This window comes from Liolophura sinensis, chromosome 1, assembly GCF_032854445.1.
Source record: "Liolophura sinensis isolate JHLJ2023 chromosome 1, CUHK_Ljap_v2, whole genome shotgun sequence".
Classification (NCBI taxonomy): Eukaryota; Metazoa; Mollusca; class Polyplacophora; order Chitonida; family Chitonidae; genus Liolophura; species Liolophura sinensis.
The window spans coordinates 46,834,833-46,857,391 of NC_088295.1; the positions used below are offsets into that span (position 1 = coordinate 46,834,833).

Consider the following 22,559-nt stretch of genomic DNA (forward strand, 5'->3'; position numbering starts at 1 on the left):
ACATGAATATCAACCACAGTCATATCTGGCACACCATTGTTAAGCACTAATTACTAACAATTATGCACCTGTTCATCTTGAATATTATACATACAAAAATATACATTTTCATAATACTACTTAATATTTACATTCATAAATAACATACCCTACCTATACAGGTAAAATGCCAGCATGTCTAGCACTTTATGTCTACCCGTAGGCCATACGATGAAAGTACAGAATCCAGCAAATAACAGCACTGAAAGATGGGAAGCTCATCTCTTCTACTTTTATATAAAATCACACTCCTTGATATAGTGAAAGAGGAAAAATACACATCTGATGAATCCAATAAAAACCTCTGCATTTCAAAGCCCGTGTGCTTTGCAAAATGATATAAAATCTAAAGTATTATCTGTCTTAACCATCCTGTTGACAACTTTCTTTTAAGAGCTCCCATGTTTTACATAACGCAGGCAAAATAGTTTAGTTTTCAAAACAATGACATCGCTGACATGAAAACATTTTTCAAAATAGTAAACACTTCTCTGTGAAATTTAAATTCAAAAAACATCTGACTTCATCATGAAATTTCTCGATGTATGATCTAAACTAAGTGGTATCTAATGAAATGACCACTGAATAATCTCTACAGGAAGCTACATGTATATACATGTCAGATAACATATACAGAATGTTTTATACTTCTTACATTATCTTCATGGGCAAATACATTCTCAATAGTTTGATATTTTGATATACTATGGAGTTTCAATATATTATGACAGATGCTGCAATGACAGCCATGCAAACTGTCCAGTGAAAATAAAAAAAAACAAAGAATGTACCTTCTAGATTGCGGATGGAATAACTTATGAAATCAGACTTTGATCAGAATAAACAAATGTCTCACCTCACACTCATCAGAAAAACATGTACATTTCAGTCCTTCAGCAGTTAACAGTGTAACACATCAAGAATACAGGTATTGCTACATGTGGGTGACATGCAAACATGGCAAACTAAGGGGAGATAACTTGTCAAACCACTAGGAAATCTGTTCATTTTCTTCCAATTCAGGCACAGAACTCTGTTTATGCCACAAGTCATAGTAAATGCTGGCAGGATTAGCTATCAGACTATAATGTGTTCCTCGCTCCACGACATTTCCCCGCTCAAGGACCAGTATCTCGTCAGCATCCACAACAGTCGACAGACGGTGAGCAATCACAATGGTTGTCTTTCCCTGAGTAACTCGGCGCAATGCTTGAAGGATATTCTGTGAAGGCAAGAAAATGGTAAAGTGACAAAATAGCAAATCAAAGACATCATCATTTATTTGTTTATTCATACACATACTGTAAATGTGTTTCATACATGATCATGTATTACATGTAAATTATTTCATTTCACATAACTTTAATATTTATTTTTTTTTGATTGATGTTTTACGGCGTACTGAAGAATATTTCACTTATACGACGATGGCCAGCATTGTGGTGGGTGGAAACCGGGCAGAGCCAGGGGGAAACCCACATATCTTATCTTAATAGGTTAGGTGGAAGATACCACACAATTTAGCCAAATATGTCTCATTTGTTCTTGAATAAAATCCCAGTATCTCCGTGCAATAAGATCATGTGGCAACAGTGAGTTCCTGTATTACAATGCTCATAATGCCACCACTTATACAGTTATAATGCTGACTCACTGAACCATCGCTTCGAAGACAACAGCGATGATGCCACAGAATAACACCGCGCTTACTGTTTCCTTATAATGTCCTGAAAATCTTCTGCATGTACCACATACTATAATTACCTGAATGCCCACTCTAAAGAATAGCTTTTCCTGAATGAATATTCTGGAAGGTGAAAAATGTTCCCCAGGGAGATCATGTTCAGAGTAAATGTTCAACTATACGTTTTTTTAATGATTTTCCCTGGCCATTAACACCTCACACATGGTGGATCATATTTAAAAAGTAGTATTGTCGCTATTTGGGATTTCAATTTTCAACAAAAGCTGCATGGGTTTTGAACTTTCCATATTAATCAGGTTTAGTGTTTGTGCCAGAGAGTGCTACAGCAACTATTCTGTTGTGGATCTTCCCAAGTTAAAGGAAATGAAACTGATGTTCAACTTTTCACATCATTACTGAAGCCTTACTTGATGAAAGCACTTCGGCCACTGAGTCATTAAAGTTTATCAACAGGGCCTGTGAATGCATTTGCAGGCAGCAGTTTCCCGATGATTATACTAACAGTAGCTAAATTAGTAGGTAGAATTTGCTGTAGCTCAGTTGATAATGGACATAAATCTGGGTTGACCTTAAGTTCAATCCTTTAGCTTTTACACTGGTGCCACAACCAAACAGGCTCCAAGACTGTGTACATGGACACAGAAAGAGTGTAAATGGTGCAGTTTTCTATCGCTTATACTAGCCGTAGCCTGTGAAAATTTCTCTTTAGTTCAGTTCGTAGAGTGCTTGATTTGGAGGTGGAGATCAGAGTTCAAATCCTGTGTTGACCCAAAAAAAGAAATCCTTCGACCATTCTCTTCAGCTCAGTTCGTAGAGTGCTAAATTTTGAAGGTGGAGATCAGAGTTCAAATCCTGTTTTGGTCCACAAAGGAAATCCTAAGGCCATTTCACCGGTACCATGACCAAGTGCCAAGAAGCATTAGACAAGCAGTACTTTAAGCGACAATTCTCTCAGTTTATATAGAGTGTTAGATTTTGGACTGAGTTAACTGATTTCAAATTCCCAGTGAAGCACAGAGTAAAATCCTTCAAACATTATACACATGCACAAAGCCTGACCTGTTCTGTGATGGTGTCTAGAGAGGAAGTAGCTTCATCGTACACAATGATAGGCGGGTCCTTCAGAATGGTCCGGGCTATGGCCACACGCTGTTTCTCTCCTCCTGACGTAAGATAAAGTGAATATAAATAATGATTGATTTATTCATTTATTTGATTGGTGTTTTACGTCGTACTCAAGAATATTCATTTATACGCAGCAGTCAGCATTATGGTGGAAGGAAACCGGGCAGAGCCTGGGGGAAACCCACGACCATCCGCAGGTTGCTGACAGACCTTCCCACGTACGGGCAGAGAGGAAGCCAGCATGAGCTGGACTTGAACTCACAGCGACTGCATTGGTGAGAGGCTTCTGGGTCATTACGCTGCGCTAGCGTGCTAACCAACTGAGCCACGGAGGCCCCTATAAATAATGTGCCAAGACAATGTCACTCAAATCACCATGCAAAACTGTACCCACAACCGTTTTCATTGATTTTCCTAACAATTTTTGTTGCAAAATAAAAAGCGTTTACAGTAGCATAAAATATGGTGACCTTTTTAGACAATATTTAAGTGATGTGACATCAGTTGCACAAAGTTGTCTCATTTCCTCCCATGACAATGGTGACCACCGTGATATGAGTGAAATATTCTTGAATATGATGTAAAACACCAATTTAATAAATAAATAAATAAATCAATGAATCAATAAATAACAATAAGTTGTTGCTTATATCCCAAATGAGTTCTGAATTCAGACTGTTCACACCACCCAGACTTTACTCTGATGTCATTCTGAATCACACATGGGGTGTAATTTCTTCCTCATGCTTACCTGAGAGTTTAAGTCCCCTCTCCCCAACCTGCGTGTCATACTGATGTGGGAACCTGGTCCTGACTGACTCATCTAGCTCTGCCATCTGAGCAGCCTTGTATACATCCTCAGGGGGTTTGGACAAATCTCCATACTGGATGTTCTTGTACAAAGTATCGTGAAATAAAACACAGTCCTGCAGCAGAGAAAGATGCGTCACACTATACTGTAGAGATACAGAGGTCCCAGTATCCTTCAGTCCAGTCATGGCTTTCAAAGTTACAATTATCATGTTGTGCAGGGTACCACAAAATAAAACAGTCCTGTATAAGAAAGACATCATGCCAAAATGACTACAAAGCAGATATGAAAGTCTTAAGGATATGTCTGAATTCAGGATTTTTTCTACTTTTTTCACTAAAAAGGAAATTATGGAGAATTTTTTTTAAAAATTGGCCATGGGCGTGAAAATACCGTGATTCCCATGCAGCTGGTGTAAAGACGATATTAGTAAATGCAGTTACAATGAGAAATAGTTTTGTTATGTGTAACCAATCTTTACCTGTATTGTATCCCACTTACTGAAGATGTTTTGTTCTACATGGTACAACCTCTAAACTCAGTTTCTGTGTCATCCTAATTTATTCCTCAGCTGTACTTATTTCACTCATAAAACATGGGCTAGGTTTGTGAGTAACAGCAAGAAAACCAATGCAGCTCAGCAAGTGGTCATAAGTCAATTTTTTTTGTAATTCCTAGTAATCAATTGATGGGGCTAAAACTTGGATGTAATTTACAAAAAAATTCCACAACATTTATTTACAATATTTTGTGAAAATAGCCCCTGGAAATATAATGTTTTTAAAAACTTGGTCATTGATGACCCTCATACCAGTGTAAAGAGAATTACAGAGTCTAAAATTCCTGACCAAATGCCATGAACACCTGATTACTGCCTGGGACCATCTGAGTATTTATCTGATCAGCTCACCTGGGGAACGACACCAATGGCTTTCCTCATACTGTCCAGGTTGACAGCTTTGATGTCCTGACCGTTGATTAAGACCCGCCCTTCCTCAGGGTCGAAAAATCTGTATAGTAATCTCACAATGGTGGATTTCCTGCAAAACAGATTCGTTAAGTTGTTAACTGGAGTAGTCTATAATAGATGACAAATTCTTACTCTCAAGTAACTTTAATGAAAATGTATACCAATCAAATAAACTAAATGATATTGCAAATGTGTGGAATCATGCAAATTATAGACAAAAAAAGAATGCTACAATCAAAAGAGAAGACAACAATAAATCAAATGTTTACATGTATCAATAAATTATCTCACGTTTATATTTTTGTGACAATGTATAAACAAGATATGGCAGCTCAAATTTACCTACAGTGCACTTATTAAGAAAACCAAAAGCCTGGCAATTTTTTTAACCAATTTTAACCAATCAGGTGCCACATGTACTTATTTTTGTAACTTGAGAATTTAGTGTCAACCGAACCCTGTTTTCCCTTTTAACAACAAGTGTGGCCTCCCATTTTTCATTAGGCCATGGGAAGTAACATGTTAGACAAACCTCAAATATGATGTCTGTACATCACTGGCACTACTTCCCTACACACGTGGTTAAAAAGTTAATTTTAATCAGTTTAAAAAAAAACAACACTTCAGAAAAAAGTGGTAGGAGTGTTTCCACCGTTTTTGTGAAATACCTAAATAATCTGTTGTGTTTTCTTTTCAGGAAATAAGAATTTGGTCTATTTGCCCCAATACCCACTCTCAGTACTCAACAAATTCCACCAGATTTATACCTGTAGTGCATGTTTATGGCATATTAGAGGAATGTCACATATCTTGACAGCTTATTTTACTATTTCTGTACAGTTAATATGTGACCCTACCTGAAAAATAGATTTTATTTACTCATCAAAATCTTATGAATTATGTTTTCAAATTGCAACTAAATGTATACTTCCGGCCGTACATGGGAAGGTCTGTCAGCAACCTGCGGATGGTGGTGAGTTTCCCTTGGGCTCTGCCCGGTTTCCTCCCAACATAATGCTGGCCGTCGTCGTATAAGTGAAATATTCTTGAGTACGGCGCAAAACACCGATCAAATAAATAAATAAATAAATGTATACTCTACTGGTGGCATTTGTTGAGGATTTACGGTATACAGATTCAAGGTTTGTGGAAAGAGCAAAGAGCTGAAATGACCTACCCTGAACCACTGCCCCCTACTATGGCTACCTTCTTCCCCGAGGGCACTGAGAATGACAAGCCATCTAGAATCTTGTTGCCAGGAACGTAGGCAAAAGACACATTATCAAACACAACAGACGATTCGGCAGGTGATATCACCAGAGGTGGGGCCTGGGGATCACTCTGAAACAAAGAATAAAAATTAATTCAGAAGAGTTGTGTTGTTTGTCTTTCCATCAATCTGAATACATAGTGATATATTGTCAATATATATATATATATATATATATATATATATATATATATATATATATATATATATGTATATATATATATATATATATAAAATCCTTAAATGTCTTAACTGCACAAAAGAAATTAAATGCATCTCCTTCAACAGTCCTAAAGTTATTTATTTGATTTATTTGACTGATGTTTCACGCTGCACCCAAGAATATTTCACTTAAACAATGGCAGGCAGCATTGTGATGGGAAGAAACCAGGAAGAGCCTATGGGAAAACCCTCAACCATCCACAAAACAGCGCTCAAAGCCTGCATGCTACGTTATGGTAAATGGACAAACATATCTGCCTCATGGTTACACAAAATAAATTTAGGGTGACGTGTAATCAGTTTCGTGTTTAGCAAAGTGGCTGCCATAAAAACAAACATCTTACTTCAAAGTAAGACATGTTTTATTTCACCAGTATGCGCTACTTACATGTATGTCTGACTGCATGTAGTAAACTCTGTTTAATATTGCTACTGGTTTAGCTATTTCGTCTCCCATGGAATTTTGTAATTTCAACCTTTTCGCATGTTTGCAAGGTGTTTTTTCAAGCATATTCTGAAGGCATTATTTTCTGCAGACTGATACAATTATACATTTTGCAAAGCCATGAAATTGGTTAATCCAACAAATGTAGTTTTATCTTCAAAATCAACTTAAATATGTGCCTAAAATTTCACTGAAAGTTTTAAAAAGGTTGAGGAATTAGGGTAGCATGAAGTTTCACGTCGGGGGTGTTTGGGGGGTGGGAAACTACTCAGGTGCCTGACATACCTCCTGAGTTGAGCCCACAACCAAACCAGTGAGAGATCTTCAATAGCATAATTAAATCAAAATTTATCAAAAAGGTTTACCTACCTGTATATCAGAGGAAAGCTGGAGCAGGTTAAACATTGTCTGCATGTCTATCAATGACTGACGGATCTCTCTGTACACAGAGCCCAGAAAGTTCAGGGGTAGAGAAAGCTGGAACAGCAGGCCATTCACCATCACCAGATCTCCCACAGTCATTGTACCTGTGGGTGAAGATAACACATCAGTCACAGACACCTTCAGTTACACAGAGCTGGAACAGCAGGCCATTCACCATCACCAGATCTCCCACAGTCATCGTACCTGTGGGTGAAGATAACACATCAGTCACAGACATTGTCAGTTAAACAGAGCTGGATCAGCAGGCCATTCACCATCATCAGATCTCCCACAGTCATTGTATCTGTGGGTGGAGATAACACATCAGTTACAGACATTGTCAGTTACACAGAACTGGAACAGCAGGCCATTCACCATCACCAGATCTCCCACAGTCATTGTACCTGTGGGTGAAGATAACACATCAGTCACAGACACTGTTAGTTACACAGAGCTGGAACAGCAGGCCATTCACCATCACCAGATCTCCCACAGTCATTGTACCTGTGGGTGAAGATAACACATCAGTCACAGACACTGTCAGTTACACAGAGCTGGAACAGCAGGCCATTCACCATCACCAGATCTCCCACAGTCATTGTACCTGTGGGTGAAGATAACACATCAGTCACAGACACTGTTAGTTACACAGAGCTGGAACAGCAGGCCATTCACCATCACCAGATCTCCCACAGTCATTGTACCTGTGGGTGAAGACAACACATCAGTTACAGATACTGTCAGTTACACAGAGCTGGAACAGCAGGCCATTCACCATCACCAGATCTCCCACAGTCATCGTACCTGTGGGTGAAGACAACACATCAGTTACAGATACTGTCAGTTACACAGAGCTGGAACAGCAGGCCATTTACCATCACCAGATCTCCCACAGTCATTGTACCTGTGGGTGAAGATAACACATCAGTCACAGACACCTTCAGTTACACAGAGCTGGAACAGCTGGCCATTCACCATCACCAGATCTCCCACAGTCATTGTATCTGTGGGTGAAGATAACACATCAGTTACAGACATTATCAGTTACACAGAGCTGGAACAGCAGGCCATTCACCATCACCAGATCTCCCACAGTCATTGTACCTGTGGGTGAAGATAACACATCAGTTACAGACACTGTCAGTTACACAGAGCTGGAACAGCAGGCCATTCACCATCACCAGATCTCCCACAGTCATTGTACCTGTGGGTGAAGATAACACATCAGTTACAGACACTGTCAGTTACACAGAGCTGGAACAGCAGGCCATTCACCATCACCAGATCTCCCACAGTCATTGTACCTGTGGGTGAAGATAACACATTAGTCACAGACATTGTCAGTTTTTTTTTTTTTTTTTTTTTTGATTGTTGTTATTTCACTTATGCCACAGCGGCCAGCATTATGGTGGGTGGAAACCAGGCAGAGACCGGGGGAAACCCACGACCATCCGCAGGTTGCTGGCAGACCTTCCCACGTACGGCCGGAGAGGAAGCCAGCATAAGCTGGTCTTGAACTCACAGCAACCGCATTGGTGAGAGGCTTCTGGGTCACTACACTGCGCTAGCGCGCTAACCGACTGAGCCATGGTGGCCCCAACATTGTCAGTTACACAGAGCTGGAACAGCAGGCCATTCACCATCACCAGATCTCCCACAGTCATCGTACCTGTGGGTGAAGACAACACATCAGTTACAGATACTGTCAGTTACACAGAGCTGGAACAGCAGGCCATTCACCATCACCAGATCTCCAACAGTCATTGTACCTGTGGGTGAAGATAACACATCAGTTACAGACACTGTCAGTTACACAGAGCTGGAACAGCAGGCCATACACCATCAGCAGGTCTCCTACAATCAATGTACCTGTCAGTGTAGCTGTCATAAGTTACAAACATTGTCAATTACACAGAGCTGGAGCGGAAGACACTGCTGCTGCCACTAAAGTATCGTGCCAAAGACACCAGACATGACATGTCACATTATACTCAAACCAGGTCAAACAGTTCTGTTTCCTTGCTCTAACCTCTCAGTACTGAGTGCTAAGTCAGGCAGCAACAAGTAACATTTTTAAAATCTTTTGTCAGCACGACTCAACCCGGGTTTGATCCCAGTTCTCCCAACTATAAGACAGATGCTTTAACCACTATGCCATAGTAATGATCAGATGTACAGAGGTTCCTACCTGCCATAATTCCCTGACTGGCCAGTAACATAATGGAGGTCAGACCCACGCTAAAGATGGCATTCTGTCCCCAATTGAGAGCTGCCAGGCTTGTCGTCGTCTTCAGAGAGGCCTTCTCAAAGTCCTTCAGTGCATTGTCATACATGTCAGCCTCATACTTCTCATTGTTGAAGTACTTAATGTTGATAAAAGAAAAAAAAGAAAAGAAAATTTTCAACATATACAATGATTGTATATGGAAATCCAATCAAACATCAGATACCGGCAAACTTTCCCAGATGTGACAGGACACGAAATTGGATGCAAACGAAATGATCATTCGCATGTCCATTACGATCCGTCTCCCGGAACATCCCCACAAATGCAGCGCTTGAACTGCGAAGCGCTCAACAGGTATATAAGCGCTTGACAGCTACCACAAAACAGAAGTTGTGTCAGTTGTTACCTTTTTCCAGGTTGTTTTAATACTTGTCCGTTGGCAAAAAACAAGTACTAATGCGACTGTAAACAAATGTTTTCATTTGGTGCCATGATGCTGCAAAGTGTTCTATTGAACTTGAGCTCAATGCCATTATGCACTAAAGGCAGTCACCAGCTTTCCGCTATGACCAAATTTCGCTCAGGTCTGCGTTTATTTATTAATCAAGTCAATGCATTTGTGCCATCTCCTGTCATTTGTGGCATCAAGTTCAGTCCACAAACCACCTATTAAACTTCGTTACGGCGCACATGTAACTCATAAGAAGCCTTTAGAGTTATAACAAAATGTGAAAACTTTTGGCTAAGAAATCACTATTTGACTTTCAGTCACATTTTCCTGCCGTGCCCTTGCGCACTACATGTCTCCTTTGTTATGTACACATCACGTGCTAGCTGGCGGCATTCATCAGTAATGTGTTGCGCTCTTGGTGAGGTAGCGGTGTGTGGTGAAGGTTGCGCTAGGCTGAGAAAGGTGACAATCAGTTTGAACAGAATTCAAACTTTCACTAGTCAACAACTTACCATGAGCTGGTTATCGTTGACATTCCCTTCATGTTAACGGTTATGTTATTTCACCCTGTGGATGAATTTTATCTGACAGGGATGGTGAAATCCTTGTAAGCCAGTTGGATATTAATCATCAAAGAAAAAATAAAAATACTCAGGATTAATAACACATGCTGGTCTGGCCTTGAAAGCCATATGATTCTCAGCATGTATGATAAATATGTTTTATGGTGGCTTCCTGATCCACCCCATCTATGCTGATCACCGCTCATGCGGTACAGCCAACTCCATACGCAAATTAATAGGCTTTGCCGAAGATACAGTTAATAAAAATCTGGCGGGAAATACTGTAGATGATTTTATAAGCCACATGTTCACATAACCAATCTGTGAAAACGATTGGTCTATTTGCGCGTCCTGGCAAAACCGAACGATCGGTTATTCAAGGCTTAAACCCCATAACTAATTTTTGGGTTACGTTAACCATCCAAGGCCTGTGTGATGTACAGACTTCCACGCCATATTGGTGGAAGACAAGTGGTCTTTAATCAGCTGCACGAATGGCCCAAAATGCTCAATCGACAGCTCATTGTGACCAAGACCGCAGAAAAAAATAGATTACATGCATGTATACCTTCCACATAAAGCAAAGAATTTGGAAATTATATTTCGAAATTAAAATGATAAACCTTAAATGACCTAAAATTTTGCCCTTAAATGTACGTCACAAAATATTATTTTTCCAGCAAAATATCATCCCATGTTCCAAGCAATCCTCAAAACACCTTCTAAACTCAAAAGAACTCTCAGAATCAGGAAAAATGGGCAAGTCAGTTATGGACGAAATTTATGGTCATTTAAGACAGATGAAATTTTTAAATTACAATTAGACTGTTTCCTTACTTTGACAGTCTCAAAATTGATGAGGGAATCAATGGCCTTGTTGCCAGCATCATTGTCTGCTTTATTCATCATTACACGGAACTTTGTCCTGAAAATGACAAAAAATGGCAATGCCAGTGCCATATTTCACCATACATACATGGTATTTCATTTAGGTAATGTTCAAGTTATTAAAAGTTAACAAAGCATTCAGCAGTGTATATATTTATTTATTTGACTGGTGTTTTGCGCCATACTCAAGAAGATTTCACTTATACACCGGGGACTAGATTATAGTGGGAGGAAACTGAGCAGAGCGCTGGGAAACCCACGACAATCCGCAGGTAACATGGCCAAACATGATTAACTGTCACACTCACCCACCTTCCACCCCCAAAAGAGTATGAGTGACTTTTTTTCTCCATTTTCTTAATGTTGTTTTCCTGTTCCCAGAAGTTTGGGCACCTAGAGATGAGGGTGCGCGATACTTGAAAATGTCTGAATAATCAGAGTATCTGATGAATTATGGTATACAACCAAACTAACTTCCCTTGATATAATATTGTCTATAATAATAATATAATAAAATAATAAGGTCAGGTTCTGAAGAGATATCACATTCTGAACTGCCTTCCACAGATGGACAGGTGCAGGCCCCTCCAACACCTGTAAATGCTAAGAACCCAAACTAAAAGAACCTGTCTTATCAAAAGTACCTCATCTTATCTTCTCTGTTCCACTCACCTCCATTGTGTTATTGCTAATGTGAATATGGAATAAGATGCCACACAGCCTAGGGTAACCAGGGCAAATTTACCCCCACATTTGTAATACTGTCAACAAAGAAAAAAAAGTTAACAAGGAATAATTTTTCTGGGTGAATATCAACAATTTAAACTTAAGCTACTCACAATCTTTGTGTCATTCAGCAACATATACACATAAAAACTATGCCATCAAAAAAAAATTTTTTTTTTGTTTTTTTTTTTTTGTTCAGGTGAACAGCTGTACACTTATCTCAATCAAATGCCCATGTGTGTATACCTTACTGACGCATGTTAATACTGACTTTCCTCATCACATTTTTCTCATCAATATTATGTAACATCTGTACAATAAGTATCCTACACATGTACATGTATGTGTACCAATCCATAAGAATATCTATATTAGCATATACAGTTAAAGGAAAACAATTCTACACATTTTTTTAATAAATGTCAGGAAATAAATCTGAATAATAACAAAGTTACATAAACCTAACAAGAATTAATAGGAATGTTCAAGTCCATATAAATTTTTGATGCACCAAAGAGCAGATGGTGCTTCTACATGCAAATATTAAATCATGACACAGGAGCAGACAAAAAAACCATAAAAACAAATGAGGGTGACTGGTTGTTAAAAAGCTTACCAGAATTCCACTAACTAAGGCCACTTCAAATATCGTTGGTGCTACGTTAAAAACCAGGGCACTGAGGACGAAATTTATTCCCCTGTAACAAAACAAATCCTGAATCATGAAGAGACTGTTTGGACACAAGTTGACATACCACTGTATGAGATTCCTCAATATAATGCCTTTACAGAGCATAGACATATGTCCATCCTGCTTTGTTTACTTGTCACACACTTTCCTTTGTTGTTGTCTTCCTCAATGAAACAGTGTAGGTCAGAGAGACTTAATTTATTGTGAAACTGTCAGTGAAATATGTCAATGTTTTCTTGTGTAATAATGTAGCAGTTTTCCTTTTTAGAAACTTGTTATCTGGAGAGGGGATGTCTGTCTCTGTGTAATGTCACCAATCAATTCACTACTTTGTAGTGGAACAACTAAATTATATAATAATGATAATCTGCCACCAAACGGTCAACAGATTGTCTTACAGGGTGGAATCTATCACCGTTGATGTAAGAGAAGAAAAAGATCCATACAAGTAGTATACACATCCAGTTGCCTTGGTAGTCTGATGTACTTTAACTTGACGTACTTCACTGTTTCTTTGGAGATGCTACTACCAACAGGTTCGTTAATCTAAATACTGTTACGGCTTCTTTGTACAACTCAACAGTTCACAGGAGAATGTGTACTATATCATCTTAATCAATCAGTTGTATGTATCACAAACACTCTCGAGGTCTTGTTTCAGGTTCAACAATAAAACAACAGTTTACATTAAAATAATGTAAACTTCATCAGCTCGGTTATATGAGATATCCTATATTAGTTCATTGCTCCAAGTATCTGATATGTTGTGCAGTACTCAGTATCGCCAGTCCATCTGCACTAAAACATCTGCTGCTCAGTACCTAGTACCACCAGTCCATGTGCACTGACACCTCTGCTGCGGGGTACTTAGTACCACCAGTCCATGTGCACGAAAACATCTGCTGCATGGTACCTAGTACCGCCAGTCCATGAGCACAATCATGTACTTCGGTATGTATTGTGTAAATATGGTCTCAAAAAAATTATGAGAATTTATTTTAAATCCCCCTGATGTCAGATTGCGCTAATCACTTTCAGTCTGGTTCGTTGTCGCAAGTGATCAAAATGGTGACCGAGGGCTTACGGCCATGGTGGGTGAAAATATGTTTATTTTGTGAATCTGTGCAGTTGTAATGGATCATTTTTGGGTTCTGCAAGACTCAGAACAGGCTAGTTATGGTGGCCACTCAGTCGACATGGGTTTACGCTAGGAAATTTTTAATATGCATGTGAAGATGCGGTAAATGTGTCTTAGCGTCCACCTGACAGATTAGAAGCAGTTTCTCTCCATACCTCTCCTAACACTTCGTGTTGGTTGATTTCAGAATTACATTCTGCAACTATTTTTGATCTTAACAGTTTAGGCTGAGACCATCTTCCTATCGACCCTTCCTAGACCATCTTCACCATTTCTACAGATTCAGTCCTATTTATACTTTTCTGGCAATGCAGGTGAAGCTAACCCTAAATCCTGGGCTTCTCATTGGTTACAGCACAAATGTAGGCAGTCCCGAACTCCTGAGATCAATATGGTGTAAAAATTACAGCCTGACACAAGTTTCTGTAAAGCTTTATTTGACACACAAAAACACTTCACATCTGTCAAAGTTCACTCTACAATTGTCTATAATTTTCTAAGTCCATGTAAAATTGATCGTATTGAGCCACACCAATTTACAATGGGATCTCTCCAAAGACAGAGTAATGAAAGGTCTGATTGCAGACAACATGACAGCAAGGAAAATGCTGCCGGTAGAAACGCTCATCTGAATAGTGGATTTCTTCTCACTAATTCGAGTACAGAAGGAAATTGATGACTGCAGATAAGTAAAACCTATACAAGAGTTGTGGAAACTAAGTTAGATTTCCTGCCATTAAATAATTTTGTGGTTACTGCCGGTAAATTAAGATCACTTAAAACATGGCAGACATCAATCGATAGTGATGTAAATAATCACCTTTAGCAGTTTCTATACGCTAAACCTCAGCAAATTACAACTTCATATTTGTTTTAAATATACTTCAATATATTTACCAAAGTGTCTGAAAAGCATTTTGCACACAAGTACGTACTGTTGTAGAAACTTACTTCGAAGCTATGCAAAGGTTCACAGTGGAGATGTTAAAGAGACTAACGAGTGGTAGCTTTTTTAAAATATGTATAACATTAAGCGGTTATAGGGTTATAAGTATGTAATGAAAATACTAGTGAACTGCTTCTTGCCACAATATCTAAACTTAGTTATTACCCCAATACGTTATGAGAGTAAGAACGCATCAGCTCATAGCAATCTCCTTAAATATATTTCAAGAACTGCACAACGTTAATTTTACGTCTCAGAGTACGGTAAGCGTTCAGACAATCCTTTAAGTGCTGCATTTAAAAGTTTTTTTTGGCCAGGGTCTAGCAACACCTTAGATCACTCAGCCAGTGATGGCTCATGATGATCTGATTTATCATGAAAAATAAAGTATCTGTAGTAAGAAAAGTGGCTTGATTACAGCTGATTTCCTTTAATATTGTATAATACTGGGCCTTTGAGGCTTTAAGAAAACTGCACCGAAAATCAGGGACAATGAGTGAGAACGTATTTTCTTTATTATAGTATTTTCAACTTTATACATTTATAACTGTACCATTTAAACAAGGAAATGTTCTGGTTAATATCTGCTAAGTCAGGGGTCCCCTGCACAAAGTGACTGTACATGTAAGCTTAGTTGATTATAACTACCAGAGAGAAACATGTTAAAAACATGTGTTGCCATGGTAGTTGCAATCAACTTGGCTTGCAATCACTTTTTGCTAAATTTAGTTTACTTATTTAATTGGCATTTTACAATGTACTCAAGAATATTTCACCTGTGGTGAAACCCACTATCATCTGCAGGTTGCTGCCAGACCTTCCCAGGTACTGCCGGTGACGAAGCCAGCATGAGCTGGACTTGAACTCACAACGATTGCTGTGATGAGAGGATTCTGGGTCACTGGGTGCTGGCACTCTAACCACCTCAGCCACACAAGCCCCCACTTCTTGCAAGGGGCCCGATGTATAAAATACAGGTGAGTATACAGCATAACATTTATAGAGTAAGACAACAATGCACAATAAATTTTTGGGTGATTAATTGTTTAATTTTTCTTTTGACTTCAAATTCTTTAGTTGCTAAAGGTAAACTGTCCTACTGCATCCTGTCAAATATGTTTGACAAGCCTTGCCAACACCAAAGTACTAGTCATTTGTATCTGAGGTATAGGAGACACTTCTAGCCTTCAGAAACTTTTCACGTTCACAAATGTACTTCTGCTAAATTTTCTCTGTCTTTCGTGTTTATAAGTCTTTGTGAAACTTTTGTGAAATCGGTTGTGAAACCAATGCCCATGTTAAAGAAACCGTAATCAAGAATAGCTTGACACGTCACATGGTGCAGCAGTTTTTTTTTTACCTTTCATCACAAAAGAGTTAAAACTCGAAGCTACCAACTGTTGTATTCGAAAAGACATATTACACATGCAGAACTCTGTACTTCATATTGCCACGAATAGATTAATTAATACCATATTCAACTTTAAGTGCTTACCTTGTACCCCTGTCAATAGCCTTGGACAGCGCACCAGTCTGTCGGGACAAATGGAAGCTGAGATCTAAGTTATGGAGATGCAGGAAGACACTGCGTGCAACTCTCCTGATTGAGCCCTGTGCTACTTTGGCAAAAACAGCATTTCTTAACTCGTTGAAAAGAGATGCTGAAGCTCTTGCTACTCCATCTGTGGAATAAAAAAATAAAAAAACAAAGAAACATAATGGTCAGTAAGGAATGTTACTTCCAACCTGATAAACTTGACATAGTTGTTGACAAAGTCATTAATACGGAATACTACTAAACATCCTAAATCAACGATTGCAAACTTTTCTTTTTCATTCATCCCAAAAATTTTCGTCATTGTCTTGGCATATATACATATGAGCAAATTGATTCCAAACCTACCTGTACTCTGATTGTATGAAAAGCTAACTCATACCAGCCAGTACTTATGGGGTTCCCTCATTTAAAAGACTCATCATCATAAGTTATGAGGGTTTATATTTCACAGTATATCAAATATAACTGCATTAGATGATACATGAAAAGGTACTAGAAAATAAGGGGACCTCCGTGGCTCAGTTGGTTAGCGCACTAGCGCAGCGTAATGACCCAGGAGCCTCTCACCAATGCCGTTTCAGTGAGTTCAAGTTCAGCTCATGCTGGCTTCCTCTCCGGCCGTAAGTGGGAAGGTTTGCCAGTAACCCGTGGATAGTCGTGGGTTTCCCCCGAGCTCTGCACGGTTTCTTCGTACCATAATGCTGGCTCTGCGTATAAGTGAAATATTCTTGACTATGGCGTAAAACACCAATCAAATAAATAAAATGAATAAATAATTACAAAATAAAGAATATGGTTTTAAGTAAAATGAAGACAGACATGCCACACAAAATAAAAGAAAAAAATCCATTTTCAGGCATATTTCATATTTCCTAATAACCCCTCTACTTTATGCATATTTTCCGTCTATATTCAGAACACAGGACCAGCTTCCTGTCTCCAATTCACGCTCTCACCCTAGGAAAATCGCTCTGACAGCTATCACCGTTGATGCCACCATAGCAGGCTCCTTAATTTCCAGGCTGAATGTTTGAAGTCATAAAAGCATTTCATGTATCCTTTAACCTTCTGTATTTATGTTTCCTATCTTATTCATTTCCTTGGTGCGAAAAAGAGCCACAGGAAAACTGACAGAACACCGGGAGTTAGTTGAAAAACATGAAATAATGCCGCAGCTGTTCAATCTATCCAACTTTAATTCTGCTGTTCACTTGGCTTGTGATTGCTTGTATACTAATGGACACATAGACACGACTGATTACTAGGTAAGGATTTTGACAAACTTTAACAATGAGGCTGAGGTAGCTTACAGCCAATTACTAATGCTGTTGCCATGGTGATGATGGTCCCAGTGGGGTCTTCCAGATTTAAATAGTTGCTAGGTTCATTGAGGTAATCCACAGCATTTTTGAAGAGGAAAGGCACTTGGACATTCACAACCTAAAATAAAAAAAAGAAAAAAAATTCTAGTTTACTGCCAAAATGCACAATATTTCTGAGATTTATTGAGGAAGATTGAAAATCAGAAAATATATAACATCTGGGATGGTCTGGAAGGTTCATCTTGGGTGAAAGGTTCATAAATTATATTTTGTTTGTCAATAATGAAAGAATACCTTCACATAGAAAAATGGACGTAGCATAAAAACTTACTGCTAGTGTTGGGTTCCTTGAGGACAGTCATGACTGTGTGCTTGAGTTGAAATAGGATATGTATCAGGACTTGTGCGTGGGATTTGCCACAAACAGAGGTGAGGGGAAAATGCTGAGGTCTTCAGGTGAGTCAAGTCACAGAGACAAGTAGGGACTACATTAATGAATCATTTAATAGGAATTTTTACAGGGCCAGATAACTTTGGGGGGAGGTAGATCCATGTTTAATCCTGGGTTGGGTCACGCCTAAGACCTTAAAAGAGGATGTATAGCTCCCATCATGGGGAAGTGCATCGACTGGTTGACCTATATCAGTATAATGACTTGAGTGGGGCGGCTTACTTGCCTTAGGTAAGTCATCTCAGTGAAAAGAGCGGTGGAAATTCGTCCTGCAACAAGGAGGCATATTACATACACTCTAAAAACTCCTTCGTCGTAATATGACTTAAAAATTGTTAAGTACGACATTAAACCCCAAGCACTCTCTCACTCACTCATAGAACTTTGTCTATTTGCATAGTACTGCAGATGGTCATGTTTCCACCTGGACCATGCCCGATTTTCTCTCACCTAATGCTCCTCTATTTACACCCAAACAGAATTCGCTACGGCAAGATCGTAGCTTAACTAAAGCACTAAAAGCCCACCTTTGATCCCACAAGTAAGCTCAGTGCTACTACAACTCTGGCTCGTATTCTGAAGTTGTCTTTGGGCCAAACATAGTTCAGCATCTTCCGAATAATGACCCAGGCTCCCACTTGTGCGTCGGCTTTGACCTCGATTGGTGAAAGTGTGGAAGCACCTGGATGGAAGCAATCTCTGTTACCTATTTTATGCCTAAAAACCTGAAACAAGAACAAAGACATACATCCAAAGGATACATGAAAAGGTACTATAAACCCACGAATATGATTTTATGGAAAATGGAAAGAGATATGCCCCAAACTGAGGAAAACATTTTAATTTTTGAGGCATTTTTAATCACTTTTAATAACCTCATTATTTTATGCACATTTTACACCAGTGGTCGGAAGTATTACGAATGACGCCATGGATCAACATACTGAGAACTTGGGACCAGCTTAGCGGCCAAAATCTGCGATCACCTCGAATTTTGACAGCTGTCACCATTGACATCACCACAGCAGTGTACCTAATTTCATTTTTTAGATCACATGACATACTCCATATTACGAAATAAAAACCAAGTGTTTCATGTACCTTTTCAATACTCAAAAGATAAATAAATAAGCATACATTTTAAACCTTAAAGCAAGAGTATTTAAACAAGTGATTCAGCATTATACATGTACAATGTAGTCTCATTCCAGACATTATATATATATATATATATATATATATATATATATAATATATATATATCTATATATATATATATATATATATATATATATATATCACAAATGACACCAAACTCAATTGTTGACATACTATCAACTACATCGAAAAATAAGTAATGTATCAAAACGCCACTTTGTTTAGCTTTGAGTAAGAAAAAAAAAATGGATTGAATACTTTACCCAAGGACACCTCTTGTACACACGTTTTACCAAAAGGCACCTCCATTATACTTTTTTTTACCTGTATACCTTTTTGTTCATGGACATCTCTTGTATACATGTACATGTACATTTTTAACCAAAGAGAACCTGTATACTTTTTTACCCATCGACCACTTCGACATTAAGTTTTTTTTAACCAACTTCAGGTTACATCCAGTATTCTCTTGTACTCAAGGACATATCCTGTATACTTTTTACTCTAGCACCTATCTGGAATTCTTTTTACCCAATGAAACCTCCTGTACATTTTCTTACCAAAGGACACCTTATGTATAATTTTTCTACCAAAGAGCGCCTTCTGTATGATTGTTCTACCAAAGGACACCTCCCGTATGGTTTGTTGGTTCACTTGGTCTTAAATAACAATGCTTTTTGCATTATTTTGGTCACATTTCAAGAGCAGGCCTATCTCCTTGTAACAGGCTGGTCCAAATTTTGAAATATATCGTGCTGCTTCTCTCAAATGCTTTATAACCAGACAGCAGACAATCTTTACAAGAGTCATTCACAGAACACATACACAGACACCAGACTGATCATCAGTTTGACTAAGTCATGTTATTATCATGTTGGGAAGAAGCAAGACTGCCATAGGTTAAATTTATGGCAGAGCTTAGGATTGCTCACAGGCCTATCACTTTAAGAAATGGTGACACTGGTTCCTTCGACTGCCTAAAATATTTCTCATATTTATTATTAACATGAAGGTGAAATGCCAGGATTTCCATTTTGAGCTTAGTGGTATAATGTCATATATATATATAGTGAATTCTTACAGTCCTACATGAAAACAATGATAAGATTCGACGTCATGCACCACATCATATACGACATGATGCCAACAGCTAATAGCACAGTCGGTAGAGCATCCACTTCGGGAGGCCGTTGATCCAAGGTCAATCCTGGGCTGGGTCACACTTAAGACCTTAAAAGAGGAAGTTGTAGCTTCCTCACTTGGCATTCAGCATGAAGGGGACAGTACAATGACTGGTTGACCAGTATCAGTACAATGACTTGGGCAGGGTGGCTTACTTGCCTTCGGTAAGGCATCTCAGTGAAGCAGCACTAGATAAAAGAGTAGTGGAAATCCGTCCTTCAACCAAGAGGCACATTTCAAGCACTCTAAGAACTCCTTCGTCGTCATATGATTGAAAAATTGTTAAGTACGACATTAAACCCCAAGCACTCACTCACTCCCTCCAGCAGCAAAAAAAACATTAGTTAAGTTGTTTAGATACACAAAATCCTGATGCTGTCAAAATATAAAATGATCAATACAATAATGTATAGCCTAATGTATAATTACCCTTTTTTTCAGAAACAGTGGAAATGATAACCCATGTGACATTTCCACCTCTCACTCGAGAAACATAAATTATGGTATTCAAACTTCACTGTGCAATATTCTTTAAATACTGAGTGGAAGCAATCAAAGGCTAGGAAATGTCGTATACTAACCTTTTTAAATAGCTGAAACCCTGAGAAGAAGTTGTTCCTTGGATATTTTGCACATTGTGGGCAGATTTTTCCCCTACATGTGAAGTGTAACCTTATCTGCAAAATGAAAACAAGATTTATTTATTTATCTATTTGATTGGTGTTTCACGCCCTACTGAAGAATATTCCATTTTCATAATGGCGCCTGGCATCATGGTGGGTAGAGTGATATCCTATCTGGAAAATATGAGTAATACAGATGACCTTTATTACCTTATAAAAGCATTTTTAGTTGTATGTTAGGCCATATATGGTACGTACTTTATTCCTGTAAGCGTATGCTTTTCTGGGTTGTCAAATGATTTATTTATCTGACTGGTGTTTTACGCTGTAATTAGGAATATTTCACTTCTACGATGGTGGCCAGCATTATAGATTTCACTTCTACCATGGTGGCCAGCAATATGGTGGCAGGCCTCTATTGGCATGCTAACCATCTTGGCTAGGCTGTCTAATGTTATAGATTTTCACCTCAACAATTAGCTGGGGGATATTATTATTACATCAGAAGATGATGTGTTCAGCTGTTACTGATGAAGTTGCATAGAATATGAATACAATTAATTATCTCTAATGAGGTATATGGTACAGTCAGATGGTGCGTGGACACCACTTATGTCTTATGGGCTCAGATAACACATATAAGTACCACTGGGACAAAATAAAATTGATCTGGAAATACTAATGGTGGATTCAAGCAGATAACAGCTCAAGGTAGGAAAATACATTGGAGGTTGAAGGCTTTATTTCTTGAGTTTCATAGACATTTCATGGTGCCGGCCGAAAGACGTTTCATTTATTTATTTATTGATTGGTGTTTCACACCATACTCAAGAATATCTCACTTATACAATGGCGGCCAGCATTATGGGGGGAAAGACATTTCACACCTAGTTACTTGTTATATATACATGTATGTAGGAGGCTGGTTTATGGCCTATACAAGGTTTATGGACTGGATTTGAGAGTCCATGGAACCGGTACAGACAGTTCCCTATTGCGAAACTGTCAGCAGAGTTAACTTGATGAAGTTAACATTTTGTAGTTAAGTGCCAGTCACTTAACAAATATAGATCTATAAAATACAATATACACTCTGTTGTTCAACCAATATAGTATATGCACAGTGTGAAGAGTGTGAAGATATAAACTCTGGACCAAGCACAGACTTGAACTCTCACAACTGTGAAATATCAGTGTCCTATGAGTGTCCTGTCAGTCAAGATTCAAGTAGGCCCCCTACACAGGTTCCAGTGAATCAAATTTGACACTTCAGTTCACATCATACTGCGCGTGGATGTACAATTGTTATAATGAAGACAACTATTACCGATGATGAAAATGGTAAGGAAATTCTGTTGCCCTGCAGTGACCTGTATCTAACAAGATTGTTAGACTGTAAACATTGCCGCGGGGAGAGAAATGATCGTGAATGTCTCACAACAACAGTCGCACACCCGGCGAGTGTTGCCATCTTTCCTGCCTGACCTCTAACCCGGATGCGCAATCATTGCATTTAACCTCTTCACCCCGAGGAAATAGAAATCAGTCCACGTCCATTTTTGTCATAGCGGGATCAACACGTCCACACGATGTAAACAAAAAAATACCGACCCTTTCAGCGTTTT

At 38.7% G+C, this 22,559-nt stretch overlaps 1 protein-coding gene across 1 annotated transcript; it reads right to left on the reverse strand.

Moving 5' to 3' along the window:
- Positions 1-492: 492 nt before the first annotated feature.
- Positions 493-22,405, reverse strand: LOC135461462 (iron-sulfur clusters transporter ABCB7, mitochondrial-like). The gene is made up of 15 exons (XM_064738578.1): positions 22,262-22,405; positions 20,893-20,988; positions 18,499-18,696; positions 17,509-17,638; positions 16,136-16,322; positions 12,482-12,563; positions 11,812-11,900; positions 11,089-11,176; positions 9,199-9,373; positions 6,957-7,114; positions 5,828-5,991; positions 4,591-4,720; positions 3,621-3,795; positions 2,804-2,907; positions 493-1,261 (listed from the first exon to the last, which is right to left on the reverse strand). Exons 1-15 carry the CDS (start codon positions 22,403-22,405, stop codon positions 1,031-1,033), a joined length of 2,151 nt encoding a protein of 716 aa, XP_064594648.1. The 3' UTR covers positions 493-1,030.
- Between the last annotated feature and the right edge of the window lie 154 nt (positions 22,406-22,559).

Coding starts and splice junctions, on each gene's coding strand:
- LOC135461462 (XM_064738578.1), bottom strand. CDS start 22,405: ATGGCAACACTCGCCGGGTGTGCGACTGTTGTTGTGAGACATTCACGA. Junction 18,697..20,892: donor GGTTTCAGCTATTTAAAAAG/GTTAGTATACGA, acceptor TTCTTGTTTCAG/GTTTTTAGGCATAAAATAGG. Junction 5,992..6,956: donor AGCTTTCCTCTGATATACAG/GTAGGTAAACCT, acceptor TCTTTGTTTCAG/AGTGATCCCCAGGCCCCACC.